This window comes from Watersipora subatra, chromosome 11 (assembly GCF_963576615.1).
Source record: "Watersipora subatra chromosome 11, tzWatSuba1.1, whole genome shotgun sequence".
In the NCBI taxonomy this organism is placed as follows: Eukaryota; Metazoa; Bryozoa; class Gymnolaemata; order Cheilostomatida; family Watersiporidae; genus Watersipora; species Watersipora subatra.
This window is the reverse complement of record NC_088718.1, coordinates 14,206,454-14,226,736: the sequence shown is the minus strand read 5'-3', so window position 1 is coordinate 14,226,736 and position 20,283 is coordinate 14,206,454. Positions and strand designations below refer to the sequence as shown.

The following is a 20,283-nucleotide window of genomic DNA, read 5'->3' as shown; positions in this document are numbered from 1 at the left end:
AAAGCTATTCATCGTTTGACCTAAACAGAATACGTGTGTACATTCAATAACTATCCATTCAAAAAGCGTGAGTGATATACAATGTACCGTGAAACCTCGTAAAACTTTTAATTGAACTGCCTCGGAGTGTTGCTCTTAACGAATCCCAGGTAAAGTAAGGTAATCTTTGCATAAACTTCAAGAAAAATGGGCAAAATTGATCGTGGGTAAAATGCTCAAAAGAAAAAGATGTCTTTTCTTTGGAGCATTTCAGCAACGATCAAGTTTTGCCAATGTCAATCTAAAAAATGTCCTGGCAATAACATCACCTCAAACAACAAACCAATCTCAAGTGATAGAAAAATCTCTATAATTTTTGATAAAAACGTTTTAAACTTTACATAAGAAGCATTTAATTTGAAACAAGCAATTGTGCTTTTGATTTATATTATAGTTTGTATATGTACATGTATCTACTAATAAATAAGTAAATACATGGACTTGTGACAGTGCTCTGATAACTTGAACGCTCTGATAATTCGAACACTTTTGCTCGGTCCCTTGAAGTTTGAGTTATCCGAGTTTCACTGTATATTAGAAATTGTCAGCAGTCATATTCACACATGCTTAAAAAAGCTTCGACCTGTATTAGCTTGAAAATAATTTAAACTTAGAAAGAAAATCACGGTTTGTTGAGATATTATTTAAAATGCATCTGGTAAGCCATTGGGAGCGATTTTATGACGATCTGGCATGATTTTAGCAATCACGTAGCGTCACGCAATTCGTCACGTGTTTTACTAAACCTGCTAAATGTCCATGTGAAATAAGTTACAGAACTCTTCTTGTCAAACCACATACGTACAAGCAAAACTAAACGACTTATAAAATGAATGAATAACCAGAGAACAAGATGAATTTCGCTAAAATGACTATAACAATATTATGACTTGACTTTTGTGAGAATATCATGTAAAACAATAATAATATTAGTTCAGATGACAGTATATAATTAATGACCACTGAAGTGGCATCAGGATTTCTTAAAAAAGCAATTGTGACAGCGTCTCACATGACATCAAGGTAGCAGCGAGGAGCCCTTCAAATTGATCGTGTAAAACATTTTAACAATCAACTCATTAATTGATCTATACAGAATAATTCAAGAACTGTGTAGCTTTCTACGATAATTGCCTAGCTGTGTAGGGTTAAACTCAGGTAAAATCGATAGACAAAGCTGTCTGCCTATATGGAAACGCTAAACTAATATCATGACATGCTGACTACCAAAGAGATAAGTTCCAATAAAACTAGGATAGCTAATTGAAGTGTGTATATACCCGTTAGCTCTAACTCTGTACTAGTTGAAATTATATCATTTCTATTCTGGAATGGAGATATTTGATACAACTGTTGACCCTCAAATCTTTAGCTTTATGCAGGCTACCATCCGTTTAAAAGTATACACAACTGTTTTTGTTAAAGGTCTTTAATCTAATACGCAGATAAAACTCAGATTGATCATAGTCTGATACCCGTGTTTGATACCCGTGTTTGATACCGGTGTAAAGCAACCTTTTAAGCATTTTTTGAGCAGGTTTTACAGAATTTTTAACTGGTGTAGTGCAGGAGCGATTGTGGTCAGTCTAGACCGACGTCCAAGAAATCCCATTCATATTGTGGACATGTGGTTAGGCGCCCTTCCTGACACCACTAATGGTACATGCATAACTCCAGCCATGGACCTACTGAGCCTAAGTCATTACCCGAACTACTGAACTGTGGTTGCTCCATCCATCTCGCCCCCAGATATATGTAGAGCCTAAATTCAGTCAGAGGTCAAACCTTTTAGAAATAAAATTTCATAAGAATGTCTTTATCGTGTAACTTTTATATCTTCAGCCAGCGCAACCAATAGAGTTCATGACAATGCTATTATTATGGCCTTGTGTGCAACCGCTGCGGTGTTGTGGTTACCACTTTGGACTACCAAACTGCAGGTCAGAGATTTGAGCCTCGCTACAAGATGTCAAGATAACATAACTTCAGCATAACATGGAGTTGGAGGGGCATTAGGACTTTGTACTCCTGCACGGCAGGTTTATTCATCAGCACTGCACCTTGTACTGGGTCCCCACCTTGTATTGGCTCCCCACCTTGTAAAGGGTCTCCACCTTGTATTGGCTATGCCTTCCTGAGTTTCCTCTGACTCGGGAGATGTTGAGGTGAAAAAAGTCTTTGGTCAGTGCTAAGACCACTCAAGGCAGCTTAATTGATCCGGTCGGTTCATTTCAAGGATTTGAAACGATCCAAGCATTTTCAATCATGATAGAAGCATCCAATACTACTACTATAGCAAATCTATGTTGAATAACCTGCAGACATCGGTACCTGTTGGCACTTATTCAAGGTGAAGATGCATTCAATAACCATGTTAACAATTTGTCCAAAAGCTTTTACCATGTGGCTCCTGTAGCCTCCCAGTTGATCAACAATTCAGACCTGTCAGTCTGAAGAAATGTTGGTGTGAAAACCAATCGCTCAGATATAGACGCGATAATTGGTTATACAACGCAATGACCGAAGACAGAATCCAATTATTGTCCAACTGGAAGTTAACAAGCGTGTGGTTTGTTGTTGAACAAACCAATTTGCATACAAATTTTAGCTTTTTAAACAAGTTTTTGGCAGTCAGAATGAGCCTTTTTTAGGTGGCCTTTTCTCAAAAATATTGGAATGAGATGATTTTTTAATAATATTCTGGATCGTTGAGGATGTGAAATAAATTACTATGGATTAACAATTTATTCTAACAGAATTGCACAACGAAAAGAGCAGAATATACAGAACATCCGCCATTGATAACAATTTCTTCTCCTGAAAATAAAATGCATAAAATAAATAAACTCGAGCTAACAGATTCTAATCAGCTATCAATGAGAAAGTTCGTCACACTATGGGTGCAGAAGTAAATAAATAGATTTCCCTAGACATAGAGAGTAACAATGTTAATATACTATACCGAGACTCATGTACACAGACATTGAATAGATGTACTCCTGATTATCATCTAATTGTAAAAGGTTACAATAACCTTAGCACCACAGAAATGCATAATGTTGACAGCTAGGGGTCGGGAGGCCGTCTTGTATGAGGTATGGAGGCATTTGAGAGTGTATTTGGATTAATCGAGCCATCATCAGGAGTTAGATGAATGACTATTTTAGGTATGTTGAGAGTCTCGCAGCCGGCATGCAGCTCATGTGCTCCGCCACCTAAAAGTATTTTTATTACATTCAGAAACATCTTACTAATAAATCGTACAACTAGCAACATTTGGTTAGACTGATTGAGAATTGAAAGAAAAGTATGAGAAGTCCTACCTGGCCCGAGTGCCATCATGGCATTGACTAGATCATAGTCTATAACAGGTTCGTGCTCGGTTATTGGTTCCCAGCCTACTGGCGGACTGGCCGGAGGAGAGATGAGAAATTGTTTCTCCAGCTTGGGTGGATTGAGAGTAGACCTGGTAGTGCTGTCATACAGTGGGGGCACCTGTCAAAAGTTGTCCGTTTAACTAAAGGTTTTACTTCAATGACTAATGTGAAAGGACAATTAAAATTATCTGTAAATATTTTGGCATTGATACAATCAGTTCATGGCGAATTTTAGCTTAGACTGTGGCCCATGTCTTGAGAGCGGACCATGGTAAGGTCTTTTCAGGATGACTTGGTACTACGAATATAGATGCGTGTATGTAAGATTTTTTTGAGAATCACCAGATTCCGGAACCTCCTATTAAAGATTGAATAAAAATTTTACAAAAAATTTCTTCATTTTCGTAATCTCCACATTTTACTCTATCATAAATTGTGCTATATGATGAATATTAACTTGAGAAAAATTCAAATAAATGTTTTATTGGTCATTGACGTCGCGTTGACAATGCGTCCGGAAGTATTATTCAGTTTTTATAGTACATCTATCTAATAACTATGGTTACTTACTCAACAGCGCTTGTTTAATAATCATTCATGCAAATGAACATTTTTGAACAAAGAGCATAAATATCTTATAGAGAGAAAAGCTCACCAATGTCGCTAGCAAATTATCCACATAATATAAAAATACAGACCAATAAAAATAACAAACAACTATCAAACTTATCAGAGGTTGTTAAGCGTAATATCAATGCATCCTTTCCTGAATATTGTAAAAGTAAACTGTCCTAAGGAGCAAATCTATTATGCAAAAATAACTGAATTTTGCATCAGCCAATGGCCAGTAAGGGAAGACAAATACCAGTTTAATACGATTAGAGCTGGAAGATAGCAAGGTCGTTACCACTAACTATAAAACACTATACATTTCTTTCTGATTTGCGTCATGATAGATGGATAATAGCAAGATCTGCTTAAAACAGAAAAGCTGAAAACTAAACAAGTACGCAAATGATTGTCACAAGAAGTAAGATCAAATAGCATTCACTACTGTTTTAAAAACTCCATTTAAATAGTCGAGGTTACGTAGGTCAGGTTAGGTGGAGCCGAGACAAATTACAGAGGAGAAGATATTGATGATAACATAGAAGCCTGAATGAACTGGTGAAGCCCATTAAACAGGCTATTGTAAGGTAAACCAGCCTATATTCATCAGATCAATAAAATTATATCGTGATAAGAGTGCAGCAGATTCTCGTCTACATACCTTCACAAAAAAGGCCTTGATTTCTTTACCGTGTAAGTCAGATTTGTGAAGCTCGTACTTGACAAGCGCTGCGATAGAGCTCGAGCTAAACTCTACCCTAGCCCGGTGAAAATTGGGAAGATAGGCAATACTTATGTCCCTATCGTACCTTTGTAGCATCTCTTCAAAGCCATTCTAAATATGAACAGCAAGTATATTGAGAATGTCTTTGTATGTGAGACTGATACAGTACAGCTTACCAGTTGATATGAGAAATGTGCAAAACAGCTAGAGTACAATATAGCAAGCAGCATCCACATAAATCTTCCAACATAAATATATACATTAATAATTTTATACATGCAGTTATGCATTAAATATGGTAATATTCATTAAACAAAATACAATTTATGTAATATCTAGCTGTACTACGGGTTGCCGGGTAATAAAAAAGTCTTTGAGCAGAAAATTGATTTGTATTTAACATATAACAACATTTGCCATTCTAACTTTCAACCTATATATCACGAGAAAAGTTTTTTGAGTATTTGAAGTAAATTGAAAGATAAAATAAAAACAGCTGTAAAGGTTTTCAAACTTAATTAAAAACTAACTTTCAAACTTCATATCATGAGGAAATAGTTTTGTGCAGGACAACTAAATTAAAAATAAATAAAACAACTGCAAAGGTTTTCAAACAACTGTAAGTTTAGAATTTCAATATTTTCGTTAAAATAAATTAGAAGGCAAAATATAAATGTAAAGGTGTTTAAATGTAAATGTGAAATCATTAGAGAGTAATGGCTAAATATAGTCTATTTTGCTACGACTACAATTAAAAATTATTTGGTATACAATTATGATTTCAGTTCATTTCAGTGTTGGCATGTGAAAATATCGTAGCCTATAGAGTGGTATAGAAACTCAGTCATTATCTAATGCAATTACCTCCTGGTAAAATCATCATTCAAAATAGTACCAAAATACTATGTTAACCTTAGTAACTATAGGTACCCACAATGACTTTAATGCTAGCTGTGCTACCCAGCGTTGCCCGGGTAATAAAAAAGTCTTTGGTCAGAAAATTGATTTGTATTTAACATATAACAACATTGGCTATTCTAACTTTCAAACTACATATCATGACAAAAGTGTTTTGCATGATTGAAATAATTTAAGAAAGAAAATAAAACAACTGTAAGGTTTCAAACTTCGTCAAACAACTGTAACTTTTAAACTTCATATCGTGAGGAAAGTGTTTTGTGCTTAGAAGTGTGTGTATAAAAAGGTTACTGTTCCACCAGAAGCTATCCATCAAAACTTTGAATATGGAGACACACCTACTCTACGGAGACTCTTCCAACAGAGACGATGTAATTGTCTGCACGAGAAGAATTGGCCTTAACCTCAGATATAGTAATTAAACCTTACGAAAAATATCTCTTAACAAAGGCTATCACCATGCGCTATAGCTATATCTATAGCCGGAATGCAGACAGACATACAACATACTTTGAAAAAATATATATAGATTATTGTATTATTATTGTAATATTAATATGATATCGGTAATTGCATATTATTTATTTGAATATAAGAAATATTAACGACATATTACATGTAACTAATAGTAAAAATTAAGCACTAATATATAATAAATATACGTTATGTATTTATTTATATACTAACTTATTCGTAATTATTTATTGTAACATAATTTGGTAGAATTCATTGAATTACGATACAATTTATAGAATAGATTTTCGGTGTCGCTATTACGTCGTCGCTTTCAGCGAAAACTTTTTCTAAAAGCATCAACAAAGACGCAGCATGCTACAGAATTAATTGATATTGTCAAAATAACCAAAGAATCAAAAACTTTTTTAATAGTACATATTACTCCATGGATGCAAACAGGTGAAATTGCAAATATTTGCATACATGTAAAAAGATTTCAAAAATTTCTTGTCTTAGTAAAGGAAACACTGATGTGGGAATGTTTGGTGTGGTTTGTGATAGACCTTACCCGAACAGGATTAGTTTCATGCTTGTCAAAAACAGCGGCAGGAAGATTTGTAAAGATAATAGCCTTTGGAATGTCTTGCAAGTATTCCAATTCATCTTTTATCTCTCCCATATCATAGGCCCCATTGTGAAGTTCTGAAGATCCTTCCTCTTCAGTATCCATCGTGCCCCAATTCTTGAACTTAAAATAAGATAACCCATTGAACTTAAAATAGAGTTATGAAAAACTGCAAAAAAATTGAAAAAGGATGTAGTCCATCGAACGCACACTCACGTGTTTACGTAGGTATACAATGCTCAACATATGATATAAGACTACAAACCAATGACAAAAAAAACAAATGCAATAAAAATAGTGGGATGCCACCAAATTGTTTATCCTGGCGGACAATCTCGTTTACATAACTAGCTAAACAGCAAATTGCCGAGAAGTCTAAGTTAAGATTTAAGTAACTTCAAGTCAGCAAAAGTTTGTGTAATTAATGAAATATTAAAAAAAATAGAAACTATAATCATTACAGCCCTTGACAATTTAATGCTTGCATGCTTGCCTACTTTTTAGTCTAATAGTATGACAAGGCACTGTTAAAGTTTTACTTTTAGTTTGGTGGTTGAACACAAATTAACGTCTATAGTTAGCTAAAAGTCTACTCAAATAAGTTTCAAAAACACCAAATGTATAAATAGACTATGAGCTACATGAAGCATATTGCAGTGTACTAAAAGTGAATAAATAATCAGTCAAAATTCCAGTTAAATCATTAAAAACCAAGAACATTTTAAGCAGTCTTACCAACTAAAATAATATAGTAAGATGTTCAGCCTAAAATCTTTAAAATACAAATAAGGACTTCAGGTTATGTCTGTTTCTCGCTTTTTGCTAATAGGGTAGTTAATCCTAAGGAAACTTTGCTGAGCACTCGTTCAATGATATTTAAACTATTGAAAACGCAGCAAATATTGAGGGCATACAGATCTTAGTTAAGCAAGGCAACATCGCCAAAAATCAATGTTTGGTATTTTGTGACAAAAAAACAAACCGCAAAGAAACAAATAAACAAGAGGTGACCAAATTGAAGTCGCGAAAAATATTTATTCCAGCTTCTATAATGGGAACTGTTAAAAATGGGCTCCTCATCGTCTAGTCGTTAATAGCCGGACGTCAACGGTGCGGAACTTAGTTTCGGTTTAGTTTTATGTTATTGAAGATAAGGTAGATAAGGCCCTAACTAATCAACTTCGCTACACGTCAGAGCGGGCCGATCCGGACCCACTTAACTCTTTTGTTGGAAGTATGATGTCGTCATTTGAGACGACGATTTCATATATTTGTTCTCTGTTTGTTTTAGCTTTGTTTCTTAAGCCAATGAGCTTAAAAGGCTCCAATACATGTCGTAGATGCTGCAAAACGTGTTTACTGTTATTGCAAAATTTATTACTTTTATTTGTCTGCCATTCACTGTTTTTATAAGTGGTTTCAGTGGTATCGCTGCTATTTCACAACCACTTCACTATTATTATTACATAATTTTTATTATAGCAATTATTATTTACTACTATTAGCACTACTTTAATCCTAATTACTACACATTTACCCACTTCTAATTGCTACACATTCAACCACTGTTACTACTGCTGACTCCTATTGTTTCCTCCTCTCATCTACACACCTACTTCTATCTATTCACCATCTCTATTACCACACTGTAGTTCTAATAGCTGTTGTTTCTTAAATTATTATTTAATAATAATATTAAGAAATTAACCAAAAACCTTTCAGTCTCATTTGATAGCAGAAGTGGTGCAATTAGTGTCATCATGCTATATATTCAGTGCCTGGTCACAAATCTTGTTACTGGTAAAACATAATGTCATCACTTTATGTTGTGCATTCTGTCATCTAACGACGCTGGGTAGTTTGCTAATGGATTTATTCTGCTTACTTGTATTTGTCGTGATGAAAATTTCTATTAAACTTAAACTACAATATTCTAAGCAGAATAACTTAAGAGTCTAAAAAAATTGTTTTAATCTAAGAAATTGCTTGCAATGCCGTATGCCTCAAAATGCTGTAACAATTATTATTTAATAATAATAATTGTTTCTACTATAAAATAATTATCGTTTTATCCATTTATTTATTATTTACTGCCTGTTCTTTGACTCTCAAAGATCAGATAACCAATTATTATTATTGTTATTACAACTATATTTATAAAGTATACTAATTAATAGCAACAATAATTTGTGATCCCGCTCTGTTACAAACTAATGTTGTCTCATTTTTTTTACCTGCACAGGCTGCATACACCTTTCATTAGTTGGCAGACTTATTACTTGTCTTACTTTAAATGCTGTGATTGTCATCTTATTAAATATTCAAACATGCGGTAATATTTTTTACTTTACAAAAGTAAAAAGTTACAATTGGTAACTTTACAGGAGTACTTGGTATTGATTGTAGGCTGCCTTTTGAGCCAGTCACTTTAGTGGTTTAGACAAAGTCCTTGAGAATTCGCTTCGAATAATTTTTTTTCTCAAGTTGGCTCTGGTCATTTCCCGTCTGACAGCTTCACAGCAGTCCTAGACGCGAGGAATTTGAAGTCAGGATCTTATATGGTATATATTGTATTAGGAGGATTTTTTATTAGGCCAAACATGGGTTTCTTTTTGTTTGTACACTGCTGTTTTTTACATTAGCAAACATATACCCATACCCAATTGTAACCTATTACAAAGTGTAGTACACTTAGTGTACAATCATCACAACATATATCACAAATAATATCTACAATTGATGGAGTTCTCATCACCCAGCAACATGATTGGGTTGGAGGCTAGTGAACATTCTCATTGAATAAGAACTTCATTGTGTGCACCGACTCAAGAACTTGAATGAAAAGTCCGTATCGAAGCAACGCGATGCTAAAGCGGAAAGAAAATCGCAACGTGACAAAAATAGTGGCCAAAAATATTTCATACGCATAGCACCACTACTCAGTCTACAGTTACAAAACTACTTATCTCTTTTGCCAGAATGGGTCTTTCGCAGGTTCTCGTCAGCTACCATAGACCACAGTTCTCAGCTGAGTTCAAGAGTTTTATGAACAGTATTAGCATACAACACATTACTACGGCTCCTGCTACCCTAAAAGTATTGGTCAAGCAAAACACGTCGTTCCGTCACTGAAGCAGTCATACAAAGCAAGTCAGGGCCTGCCCCAGTTGCGAACTGACTAGTTTTTTTTTCAAGTACAATACAACAATTAATATGACCACTAGAATGACACCGACTAAAATGCTGATAGGTCGCAGCATAAGGACCCGGCTTGATTTGTTAAGGCTAAATAAGGATGTGAGGACAACAACTTCTAAGTAAACTACCAGGTACATCTCAGGGGCCCTGGTGTGGTATCATATCAGACTAACTCAACCAGGTGGTTGCCAGGTACCATAGAGCAAGCTATTGACTAATGTATGTATCGAGTACAAGATGCTGCGGAAGGCCAACTATGTGTCCGAAGACACAAACACCAACTATGCCAGAGTGACATGACACCTTATGCCACAGCAGACCTATTATCCTCATATTGAGAGTTTTTACCGTGCTAACAAAGCCCCAATGTAGAACCCTGCTAGTATTGAATCGACTGAAGATAACTCAGCCACTCCAAACACCCTATCTGAAACTCTTGCTCCAGCTGAACCAACACCTGACCTATTTCCAACCAACCGGATGGCTCTTTGTGTATCTTAAAGGTTGACTTGCAACAAAATTCACATTACAGTTATTTGGTATCAAAAGATTCACCATGTCTTACTCTGTTGTGTTGTAGGTGCCAAATATGTGGAAAGGTGATTACAAGCTCTTAAAAGCTCAAAAACGAAAAGCCCCCGTAGATTAGAATCTCTTTATTTCTCTGACGTATTCATTACAGTTTGGTTATCGCCTTGTCACATGATGTTCTCACGTGAATTGAAAGGCCAATAAAAAGCCCAATATAAACTTAATGTAGTACTAGTTTATGACAAACACTTAGGGTTTTACAGAAGACCCCGTATCAAATATAGTTGCTCGCTACTTTACAGTTTTGTTTCTGCATTATTCAATCGTCAAAGTCGTAATCTGATCATGTGACCCAATACTTCGCAAATAATTTTTGCAGCACTTTTCAATTATCACAGGTAACCAACAAGCTCGTCATGATTATCAGACAATGATATGTACTCCTTCGAGCTAAGGTTAAAAAGTTTAACGATTTTTTACGGTAAGTTATAAGATATCAGTGCTAAAAGTGACAGCATTACAATGACGATAAAACAGACGCGTAAAACAATAGACATAGTTTTATTGAATGCGTGAAGTATATTTGTAAAAATATTTCGACGGATAAGGTTGCATGAAAGTGTAAACAGAAACCATCCTGTAACAACTACGTCACATTTGAGCCGTTTTGGAAAGCGAATCCAAACTACGGCGGTCTCGTGTGGCTGCGATTAAATGTCCGTTTTTGAGCTTTTAAGAGCTTTTAATCACATTCCCATATGTTTTGCACCTACAATACAACAGAGTAAGACATGGTGAATCTTATGATACCAAATAACTGTAATGTGAATTTTGTTGCAAGTCAACCTTTAAGGATTATTAATCATAAACTGCTGGCTGCCAGAATCTTGTATGACACTTTCCTGAGAGAGAAATGTGATGTGAAATGAGAGGGAGAAATGCGCTTGTTATCTTATTTTGATTGCATTGTTTTACTAGCGTAGTTTCCCGTCATATGCACTCACGCGCAATTCAAAGCTTCCAGTCTGTGTAATAAAAGACAATCGCAAGGCACAATCAAGGCAATTAATTTGTCAAACCTAAATCAACTCAAACACAATAGTTAGGTTTACATATAATGGGAAATTTTTCATGTAGACATAGGTTGCATCTGTCTGTAGTCTTGTCATAGGATGTTGCTCTTCTCACTATGCTTCACTTGATGCTATAATCTATTGTAGTCTTTTTATGTCCATATGCAATATACTTATTTAGCTCAATGCTTGATCTTTTGCAGTCACATTTAAAAGTTGACATATGATTGTTTGAAGCTTGTATCTGTCAAACCTATGTAATGTTCAGCTGGTAATCTATCCTCTATATAACGGACTTGCTCTTGCACTGTCCTTGTAGGGGCAGCTATTACTATTTCGGCCATTATGTTTATGAAGTGGTTATTTCGGCAGTGTGGTTGTTGAAGCCTCACTATGGTGTTGCAGTACTCTAATGTTGTGAGCACTGATAATATTGCTCAGCGATCATATAACTGTAGCTAATTTTAACCAAGTTTCTATTAAAAATCTTATAGAGAGTTCCTGTTTTTGAAAACTTTATGTCAATAATATGGAAGAAAACTCATTCATAAACTTCGTATCATTGTACAACTATATATATATTTCTCAAAATATGTTCGTATGTGTGCATTCCGGCTATAGTTATTAAAGTCTTGGAGTAAAGAATCAGTATGGAAAAATAATTGATCTCAGATCATACCGTTCACTAGTCCGACGCCCTACCCAATAGGCCACAGAGAATGAGTAGATACCAGCGGATATAAGTCGCTATATGGGAGCACATACCCAATGGCTTTGCATACCACACACGGTGATTGCATAAGTAAGTAATTGTCATTAGCTGGCTCACTAAAATTATCCATTGGCAATCTGCCAGGCTAATAGCAAGTGGCAGGCAACTCTCATTACTTCTCATTGTTTATAAGCTGGTTTTTCATACTCTGGCAACGGGGTTAGCACAGCTAGTTGCTTATAATTGCATTGTTAGCTAATTTCAATCCTACTTACCAGTGATGCTATTAGATATATTAACAACTGTGCTTTTATTCCCACCTATATAAAAGATGATTCTACTGTTTACAATTTTATCTGATGATTATTGCTTTGTATTGACAAACGTAGGGATGGAAAGATGGACAAACATTGAAATTTATATATATATATTATATATATAATATATATATATAGACCATGATTATTGCTTTACGATATCGAACTGTTAGTAATAAACAGTTGTTGTTTTAGTTGTTTTAAACTTTACTTAAACTTCCATTTTATTCAATTTTACATTTCTCTATTTTAATATTGAGCACCTTCATTCAGAAGACTGTAAATACTGCATCTATTGCATCTATATATATATTTCGCAAAGTATGTTCGTATGTCTGTCTGCATTCTGGCTATAGTTATTATTAGAATAGCATAGCTGGGCAACAATGCTGACACAATGTCATTGCCTACCGGCATTTGAAGCTTGCTAACTAGGTTAGTGGAATTTTCTATTGGCAGTGTGCCAGGCCACTTGGCAATGAACTGCCACTTGCTGGAAAGCTGCCTGCCAGCAAGTGGTAAGCAAATCTCATCACTTCTCATTGTTTATAAGCTGATTTTTAATACCCGGGCAACATCGGGAGACACAGCTAGTATATATAAAATACACATGCTATAGACAGTACTTTTTTGGCTATTCAATCAAAACTCAACTATATTATATATAAAATAAGAAACTATATCATATATATACATGTATATATATATATACATTTTATATTAGTGGATAGATGTACATACATGTATTATTTTTGTTTAATTTCACTACATGTAGTAGTAACATTGTTTGTTTAGTTTTCATTTCACTTGTAGCAGAAGTTTTGCTAATACCATTCATTCATACATACATTACACCCCCTCGCATGTATATTGTGACAATTGTGGCGGTATACAGTATTTGCCATTCTTTATGTGTTGCTTGGCATGTTATATACACAACTGTAAAGAAACAACATCCATTTTATGGTCCATAGGCAAGGCAAAGTACATGCCAACCCCCATTTGTCATCACAAGTTGATTAAGTGATGCAACCAGAGCGGTACAAGTATAACAAGCATACCAGACCTATTGTAGTAGCAAAAATATCAGGCGTAGCTATAATAGGGATACTGAGAGAGGTGACAGTGAATGGCATATAAGGTTGTTATAGGAGCCCTAGCAAAAGGTTAGGTTTTCTGAATCTAGCAGTAAATGACTAGATGAAGAAATACTTAGAACCCTCAAGGTTAATGAAAAAGATATAATTTTTACTTCTTATTCAAGTTCAGACGTGTCCACACTTGGTGAAAACGTAGCTCTATACCCATTGAGAGAAACCTACAAGACACCTTAATAGGGCTGACGGTTCTAAGTTAGATGTCGCAGGTGTCAATACTGCCTGTATAGAAAGAATTTATCAGAGTATAGTTATATATATATATAGTATAGTTCACCATCAGCTTAAAGCATGGTGTTGGCCTCCAAGGCCCATTGCTGCAAGATTAAGGCTAAATCTGAATTAAATATAATGCTAACTGATAATGTAATGGAACCAGTAGAAGAACCTTTTGACCGGTGTTCAGGTCTTACCATTGCTGCCAAACTGGAGGACAAAATAAGAATGTCTATAGATTTAATTAATCTCAACAAAGATGTCTGGAGAGAAATCTATCCTTTACCTAATATTGTTGATATGCAATGTAATTTGTCAGAAGGAGCTATGTTTTAAAAATTTGATGCTAGATCTGGCTTTTGGCAGGTTAAATTGGACCCCAAGTGCAAATTGTTAACAACCTTTTTAACACCTTGGGGTAGGTCCTGTTTCAAATGCATGCCATTTGGTATTTTTTTAGCTCCCAAGTATTTTCAGCGGGCTGTAGAAAAAATATTGAAAGGTTTAAAGGAGTCATTTGTTTAATGAATGATATATTTGTGTACGGGTCAAACCATCAAGAACACTCAGACAGGCTCATTAGAGTGTTAAAAAGAATTGAGAAGTCAGGCAGGACACTCCGTGAGAAGAAATGTGACTTTGGATGCTCAGAGAACAAGTTTTAGGCCGTGTAGTTCGGAGCACAGGTATAAATCCGGGCCCCAGTAGAGGCTATTGTTAATATGTCACTTCCTACTAATAAAACGGAGGTGAAAAGTTTCCTTGGTACTACTTAATGAAATTTAGTAGTAAATCTGCAGGTTTATTCTTGAGATTATTGGTCAAAACTCCAAATGGTTTTGAGGACCAGGCCCAGAGGCAATTTGCAAAGTAAAACAGGAAATGTCTAAGCAGCCTGTGTTATGTACATTTGATTTAAATGGTGAGCACAGAGTGTCAGCAGATATAAGTAAAAAGCTTTTGATGCAGTATTGCTACAATTGACAATAAATGTTGATTAACAACCAGTTAGATTTGCTTCCCGGAAAATGTCTGAAACAGAGGCGAGATATGCCATGGTAGAAAAAGAATCATTTGCCTTTTGCCATAACATGAAATTGCGGAAAATTTGATTGTTACCTCATAGGCCGCCAGTTCGAAATCAAGAGTGACGAAAAGCTTTTGATAGCAATTTTAGATGAAAAAGATTTCTCTCAATTACTAGTCAGGGTATAATGGTTCAATTTACGATTAGTTAGGTATGACCGTATGACTACACTATTTTTCAAATTCCTCAAGTCGACCTCATAGATATGCTTGTGATGAGATTGCACACATTGAGTGCCACGCAGTAGAAAGCTGTGGTATGATGTAGTTTTCTGTGGTAGGCTACATATCCAGATGCTAGAGAGGAAGTAATTCTTCCGGCTATGCAGGAAAACAGCAGTGCTAGAGAATGTTTAGCATATACATACATGTAGATGTATACGTTAGGGACGGCTGACTAATGTACAGTAGAGGCATTTGGCGAAGAGTTACGCCGGCTAATGTAATATGTACATGTATTGCTGTTCGTTTGGGCAACGTTTCAGAGTTGCCTTTTTATGTTTCGATTCTTATAAGCAAAATGGATGGTTTAATGGCGAAGATGGTTTAAGTAGTCCAAAAGCCCAAAGCAAACGATGGCAATGCCTATCTAAATTTTCATCAGGTGGTTGTGGTATACACAGTAGTCACCATGGTGATCGCTAGATAAAACATTCAAAATGGCCCAAAATGAATAAGTCCGAGCCGTATAGTTTCAGAGTCCGCAACCAAAACCGGAAACAATAACGCTTGTTTCCAAAAAAACCCGATTGACATAATGTTCTATATTCGTACCTCGTTCTCGATATCTCACTTTTTTGCATTTACTTTACTTTTTTTACAAAAAAATTATTTGTAGTTTTGTTGTAGTGAATTTTTTTTTAAATGGTGCATATTGCAATAATCAATTTCAGAGCGACTGCCAATAGGAGTAATTTTTGATGGTTCGTGTTGCTGCCTCTCCGTTATAACTTGGGTATCCCGTATAAAAATTAGTAGGCGCGTCTTGTTCGTTTGGAACCGTACAAGTTCTGATGTACGCTTTCGTTAGCTGCTAAACTTTGTGAAACTATACGGCTCTGGGATGAGTGAGTCCACGCTCTTCATTCCCTCGCAACTCAATCAGCCCCTAGGGTTAAGACTCTACCTCTGTGGAAAGAGCATAACAAGTTTACTATCATTGCGCTGTTTAGAGATCATCGGTGTTTTCCAAAACTCTTCACTCTATGATGAACCCGTCTATGATCTGTCGATGAACCGCAATCAATGAAATTAGACTTTATCTCAAAATGCAATGAGGGATCCCAACCTTAGTCTCTTTACAAGAACGCCAATCGGGAGTTTGGACTAGCTTTTAATCACCGAATTAGCAAAAGGACGGCGCGTCCTGTGAGCTAAGAATGTGCTGAGTAAGTGTTTGTACTTGGTAGTGCTGGAGTTGGCCGTAGATCGCCATCATCTGCCCAGTAACCATTATTCGGCTAATTTTTCTAAGGTTTGCAAACTACTTCTTGGTTTTGACACAATTTTATTCGGTTTATACTGCAGAATCGCAGTAGTTTTTATGCTTAATTAATGTTACGTTTTAACGATTAAAAATTAAACGAAAGTTGAAAATTAGCTATATTTGTTTTGCACTGCTTTAGCTATAGGTATGATTAACGTTAGCTACATAATATAGGATATCTGACTTTTGCTCTCTCCATGATTTTGCATGAATGAGAAAAAATAAGCATGCATTGTTTCATAAATTTGTTGCTCTGGATTGATACTGGTCTGTCTCTGGTCGTACAAGTTGGGTAGAGTTGGCCATGATACTAAACCATTAAATGTAAAAAGGGCCTGGGGAAAATGTTTAAACTTCATCTGTGAGCATCAAATTGTACATACTAGAATGCTGCATTTGGCAACAAGAATGGGTTCAAAGCGAAGAAATGTTTGATTATAAGTAGAACCAATGATATCAAACCACCCACATCCATGGAGTCATTAGTAGAACACAACCCCTGCTTGAAAATTTTGATTTTTAAATTAGCTCAACACATGTATCTATTAGCCCTAAGAAACATTTTTGGAACAGTGCTGTAAAAAGAGGCCCGGTGAACTAGATTACGTAAAGGTTTAGCTGCTCTGAACTACATAGCATAGCTGTTTTAGGTTGACTATGGCACTGGACTAGATGTGGACCTGGCTGCTTCTTATCAAGTACTGGTTCAGCTTTTTAAGACTGAACCAGTTGTATTGAAAGAACTCTAGCCAATAAACATTTCTAGTAAACCTTTAGTTCACTGAACTCAGTGCCTTATTTGAAAACTGACTTCATACGCACCATAAGAACTACATTTTCTAATATTCTCGCATTATTGGAACTAACATGCCTATTTTACAGATTCCGAACAATATCAGCTGTATTTTGTGGGTGCAGCTATAACTTGGAGGCTACCCAGAGCTACATAATAGTTGTATCTGTTTTGGAACATCCAATCCTACAGTTATGCATCATGACCTCATATCTTTGTTTATTGAAGGAGCCTAAGTAGTCTGTTTTTTGTTATTTATCTAAAGAGTGTGAATAGTTTTTCATTGTTTTATGCTCTAAGCAGCTGAGCTACCATTTGCACAACTTATACAAAATAGTGATGAACAGTATGAATAGGAAATCAGCAAAAACAAGCTTGCAAATAGCACACGAAAAAAGCACCTGTAATTTGATCGCTTCAGCAGTCATGAATCACTGTCCACTACCAACAATATCAAATTACAAAAAAGATAGCAAATTTTACTATAATAAGAGCTGTCTCTGTCTGAAGCCTTGCTTAGGGCATTAGGAAAAAGTGCGTCACATGAGAATTAAACTCGAATGTTCGACTTGGTGGACAGATGCACAAACCACTGCATCTCTTGGCCACCTTTACAGAATAGTTGTGAACCTAATGATTACACATGATGATCTCTCACAGCACACGATACTGCCAGCATACTAGTATGTAATAATATACATGTATAACAACATTTTTTAACAATAAAAAATTGTAGATGAACACAAGCTTGACCAATAAAACACAGTGTGTGGCAAAATCGAAAAAGCTAAAATGTTGAATAACCAGTCTTCATATACGAAATATTGTCAGAAAACCAAATCAGTTAGCTACAAGCATGGACGTACGTCCAGTTTAACAAATGACGAATACAGGCATCCTGCAGGAAACATACTAGATTGTACAAAGTTCATTATAAGTAACCACAATGCTATATTCTTATCAGCTTCAAGTAGCTTCAACAATAATATTCTCTGTCGACCAGCAACGATTGGCAGGTTGAATCACTAATGTGCACACTTTTGGTAGGTAAACAGTGTTAAGGCTTTACTCGCATTATAGTTGCGAAGAAGATGATTCGCAAAGAAATTAGCGGAGTGAAAAGGTGTAGAGAAAAACTTTTTCATCATTGACTGGTCAAGGGATCACCTAAGGATCGAACAGTTTTATATTTTATAATCACTCATACCCAGACAGTCTAGTCGGCCACAAGAGATTGACAGATGTGCCGATAGCATGCAGAGAATAACTATGTGCACAATTATTCAAAAATATCTTAAGGTGATGGGCGCAGGTGTTAATCTGTCCAACTGCTAAGCCAAATGTCATGAGTTCGAATCTCATACCAAAGAATCATTTCTTCTAACCTCCAGCCGTGGCTTCATTTAACCGGATAGACAGACATGATTCTTATTATAGTAAAAATTGTAAAATAGAATGAGGTTTTCAAGCCAAGAAAATAGGCGCAAAGAGTCTGATTGTTGTTTAATTGCTATAATCTAATGCAGCTAAAAAAAAGCTAGGTTTCCATACAGTTAGAAAAAAGGGTGACAAAATAGCTAGAAAAAATAAAGCTCATCATCATCTTACACAAAAAAGCCAAAAAATACGAATGACAAGACAGTCAGGAAAAATAAGGATGACAAGACAGTCAGGAAAAATAAGGATGACAAGACAGTCAGGACAAGCAATGATGACAAGACAGTCAGGACAAACAATGATGACAAGACAGTCAGGACAAACAATGATGGCAAGACAGTCAGGACAAACAATGATGACAAGACAGTCAGGAAAAATAAGAATGACAAGACAGTCAGGAAAAATAAGGATGACAAGACAGTCAGGAAAAATAAAGATGACAAGACAGTCAGGACAAACAATGATGACAAGACAGTCAGGACAAACAATGATGACAAGACAGTCAGGAAAAATAAGAATGACAAGACAGTCTGGAAAAATAAGGATGACAAGACAGTCAGGAAAAATAAGGATGACAAGACAGTCAGGACAAACAATGATGACAAGACAGTCAGGACAAACAATGATGACAAGACAGTCAGGACAAACAATGATGGCAAGACAGTCAGGACAAACAATGATGACAAGACAGTCAGGAAAAATAAGAATGACAAGACAGTCTGGAAAAATAAGGATGACAAGACAGTCAGGAAAAATAAGGATGACAAGACAGTCAGGACAAACAATGATGACAAGACAGTCAGGACAAACAATGATGACAAGACAGTCAGGAAAAATAAGAATGACAAGACAGTCAGGAAAAATAAGGATGACAAGACAGTCAGGAAAAATAAGGATGACAAGACAGTCAGGACAAACAATGATGACAAGACAGCCATATGTTGCAGCTTTAAAGAACTTTGTAATGTTTTCACAATGCAAGCTTCAAAAGGACAATCTAAGGAAAAAGCTCATGGCGTTTGCATATCTATCAAGCCAGATTACTAACATATCATACAAGACCTTGCATATTTAAGTATATACTGACTTAATCATAATTATTCATTGTTGCATAATCGACAATAATTTATTGAATTATGATATTATTTATTGAATAGATTTACGGTCTCGCTAATACAGTGTCACTTTTAGCCAAAACTATTTCTAAAAGCATGTCAAATTGTGTCCAAAAAGGGTAAGCATGCTGCAGAATTAATTGATATTGCTAAAATAACCAAAGTTTCTAAAACTTTTAATAGTCCATCTTACTCTGTTCAAACTAGGATAATTCAAATGATTTAAGTGTATGTAAACAAAGTTTCTTGTCTTAAAAAAGCAAACACTGATGTGGGAATGTTTTGTGCCACTTGTGATAGACCTTACCCTAACAGGAATAGTTTAACATTTGTCTAAATTTACACAAAGTAACATATACCAGTTTTTGCTAGTCAGTTGTCATTTTTTATGCGTAGTGGTCCAACTCTAATATT

The 20,283-nt window shown here is 35.6% G+C and overlaps 3 protein-coding genes across 3 annotated transcripts in view; 2 read left to right on the top strand and 1 right to left on the bottom strand.

The window, feature by feature from the left end:
- Positions 1-2,774: 2,774 nt before the first annotated feature.
- Positions 2,775-6,871, bottom strand: LOC137408449 (calcipressin-2-like). The gene is made up of 4 exons (XM_068094982.1): positions 6,692-6,871; positions 4,687-4,860; positions 3,363-3,534; positions 2,775-3,254 (listed from the first exon to the last, which is right to left on the bottom strand). Exons 1-4 carry the CDS (start codon positions 6,851-6,853, stop codon positions 3,106-3,108), a joined length of 657 nt encoding a protein of 218 aa, XP_067951083.1. The 5' UTR covers positions 6,854-6,871; the 3' UTR covers positions 2,775-3,105.
- A 9,518-nt stretch (positions 6,872-16,389) lies between these two features.
- LOC137407833 (glutamate--cysteine ligase catalytic subunit-like) overlaps positions 16,390-20,283 on the top strand; it is a 30,012-nt gene continuing 26,118 nt past the window's right edge. Inside the window, exon 1 of the mRNA XM_068094213.1 lies at positions 16,390-16,512. The gene's annotated coding sequence lies outside the window, so the exon portion shown is untranslated. The remainder of the gene's footprint in view (positions 16,513-20,283) is intronic.
- On the top strand, positions 18,174-19,801 carry LOC137407834 (uncharacterized protein DDB_G0287625-like). Its single transcript, XM_068094214.1, has 2 exons — positions 18,174-18,179; positions 18,935-19,801. Exons 1-2 carry the CDS (start codon positions 18,174-18,176, stop codon positions 19,799-19,801), a joined length of 873 nt encoding a protein of 290 aa, XP_067950315.1.

Excerpts from the sequence above, each read along its gene's own strand:
- LOC137408449 (XM_068094982.1), bottom strand. The coding sequence starts at position 6,853 with ATGGATACTGAAGAGGAAGGATCTTCAGAACTTCACAATGGGGCCTAT. Across the intron at positions 4,861-6,691 it reads ATGAAACTAATCCTGTTCGG|AATGGCTTTGAAGAGATGCT; the intron begins GTAAGGTCTATC and ends GTTCATATTTAG. Across the intron at positions 3,255-3,362 it reads CATGATGGCACTCGGGCCAG|GTGGCGGAGCACATGAGCTG; the intron begins GTAGGACTTCTC and ends AAATACTTTTAG.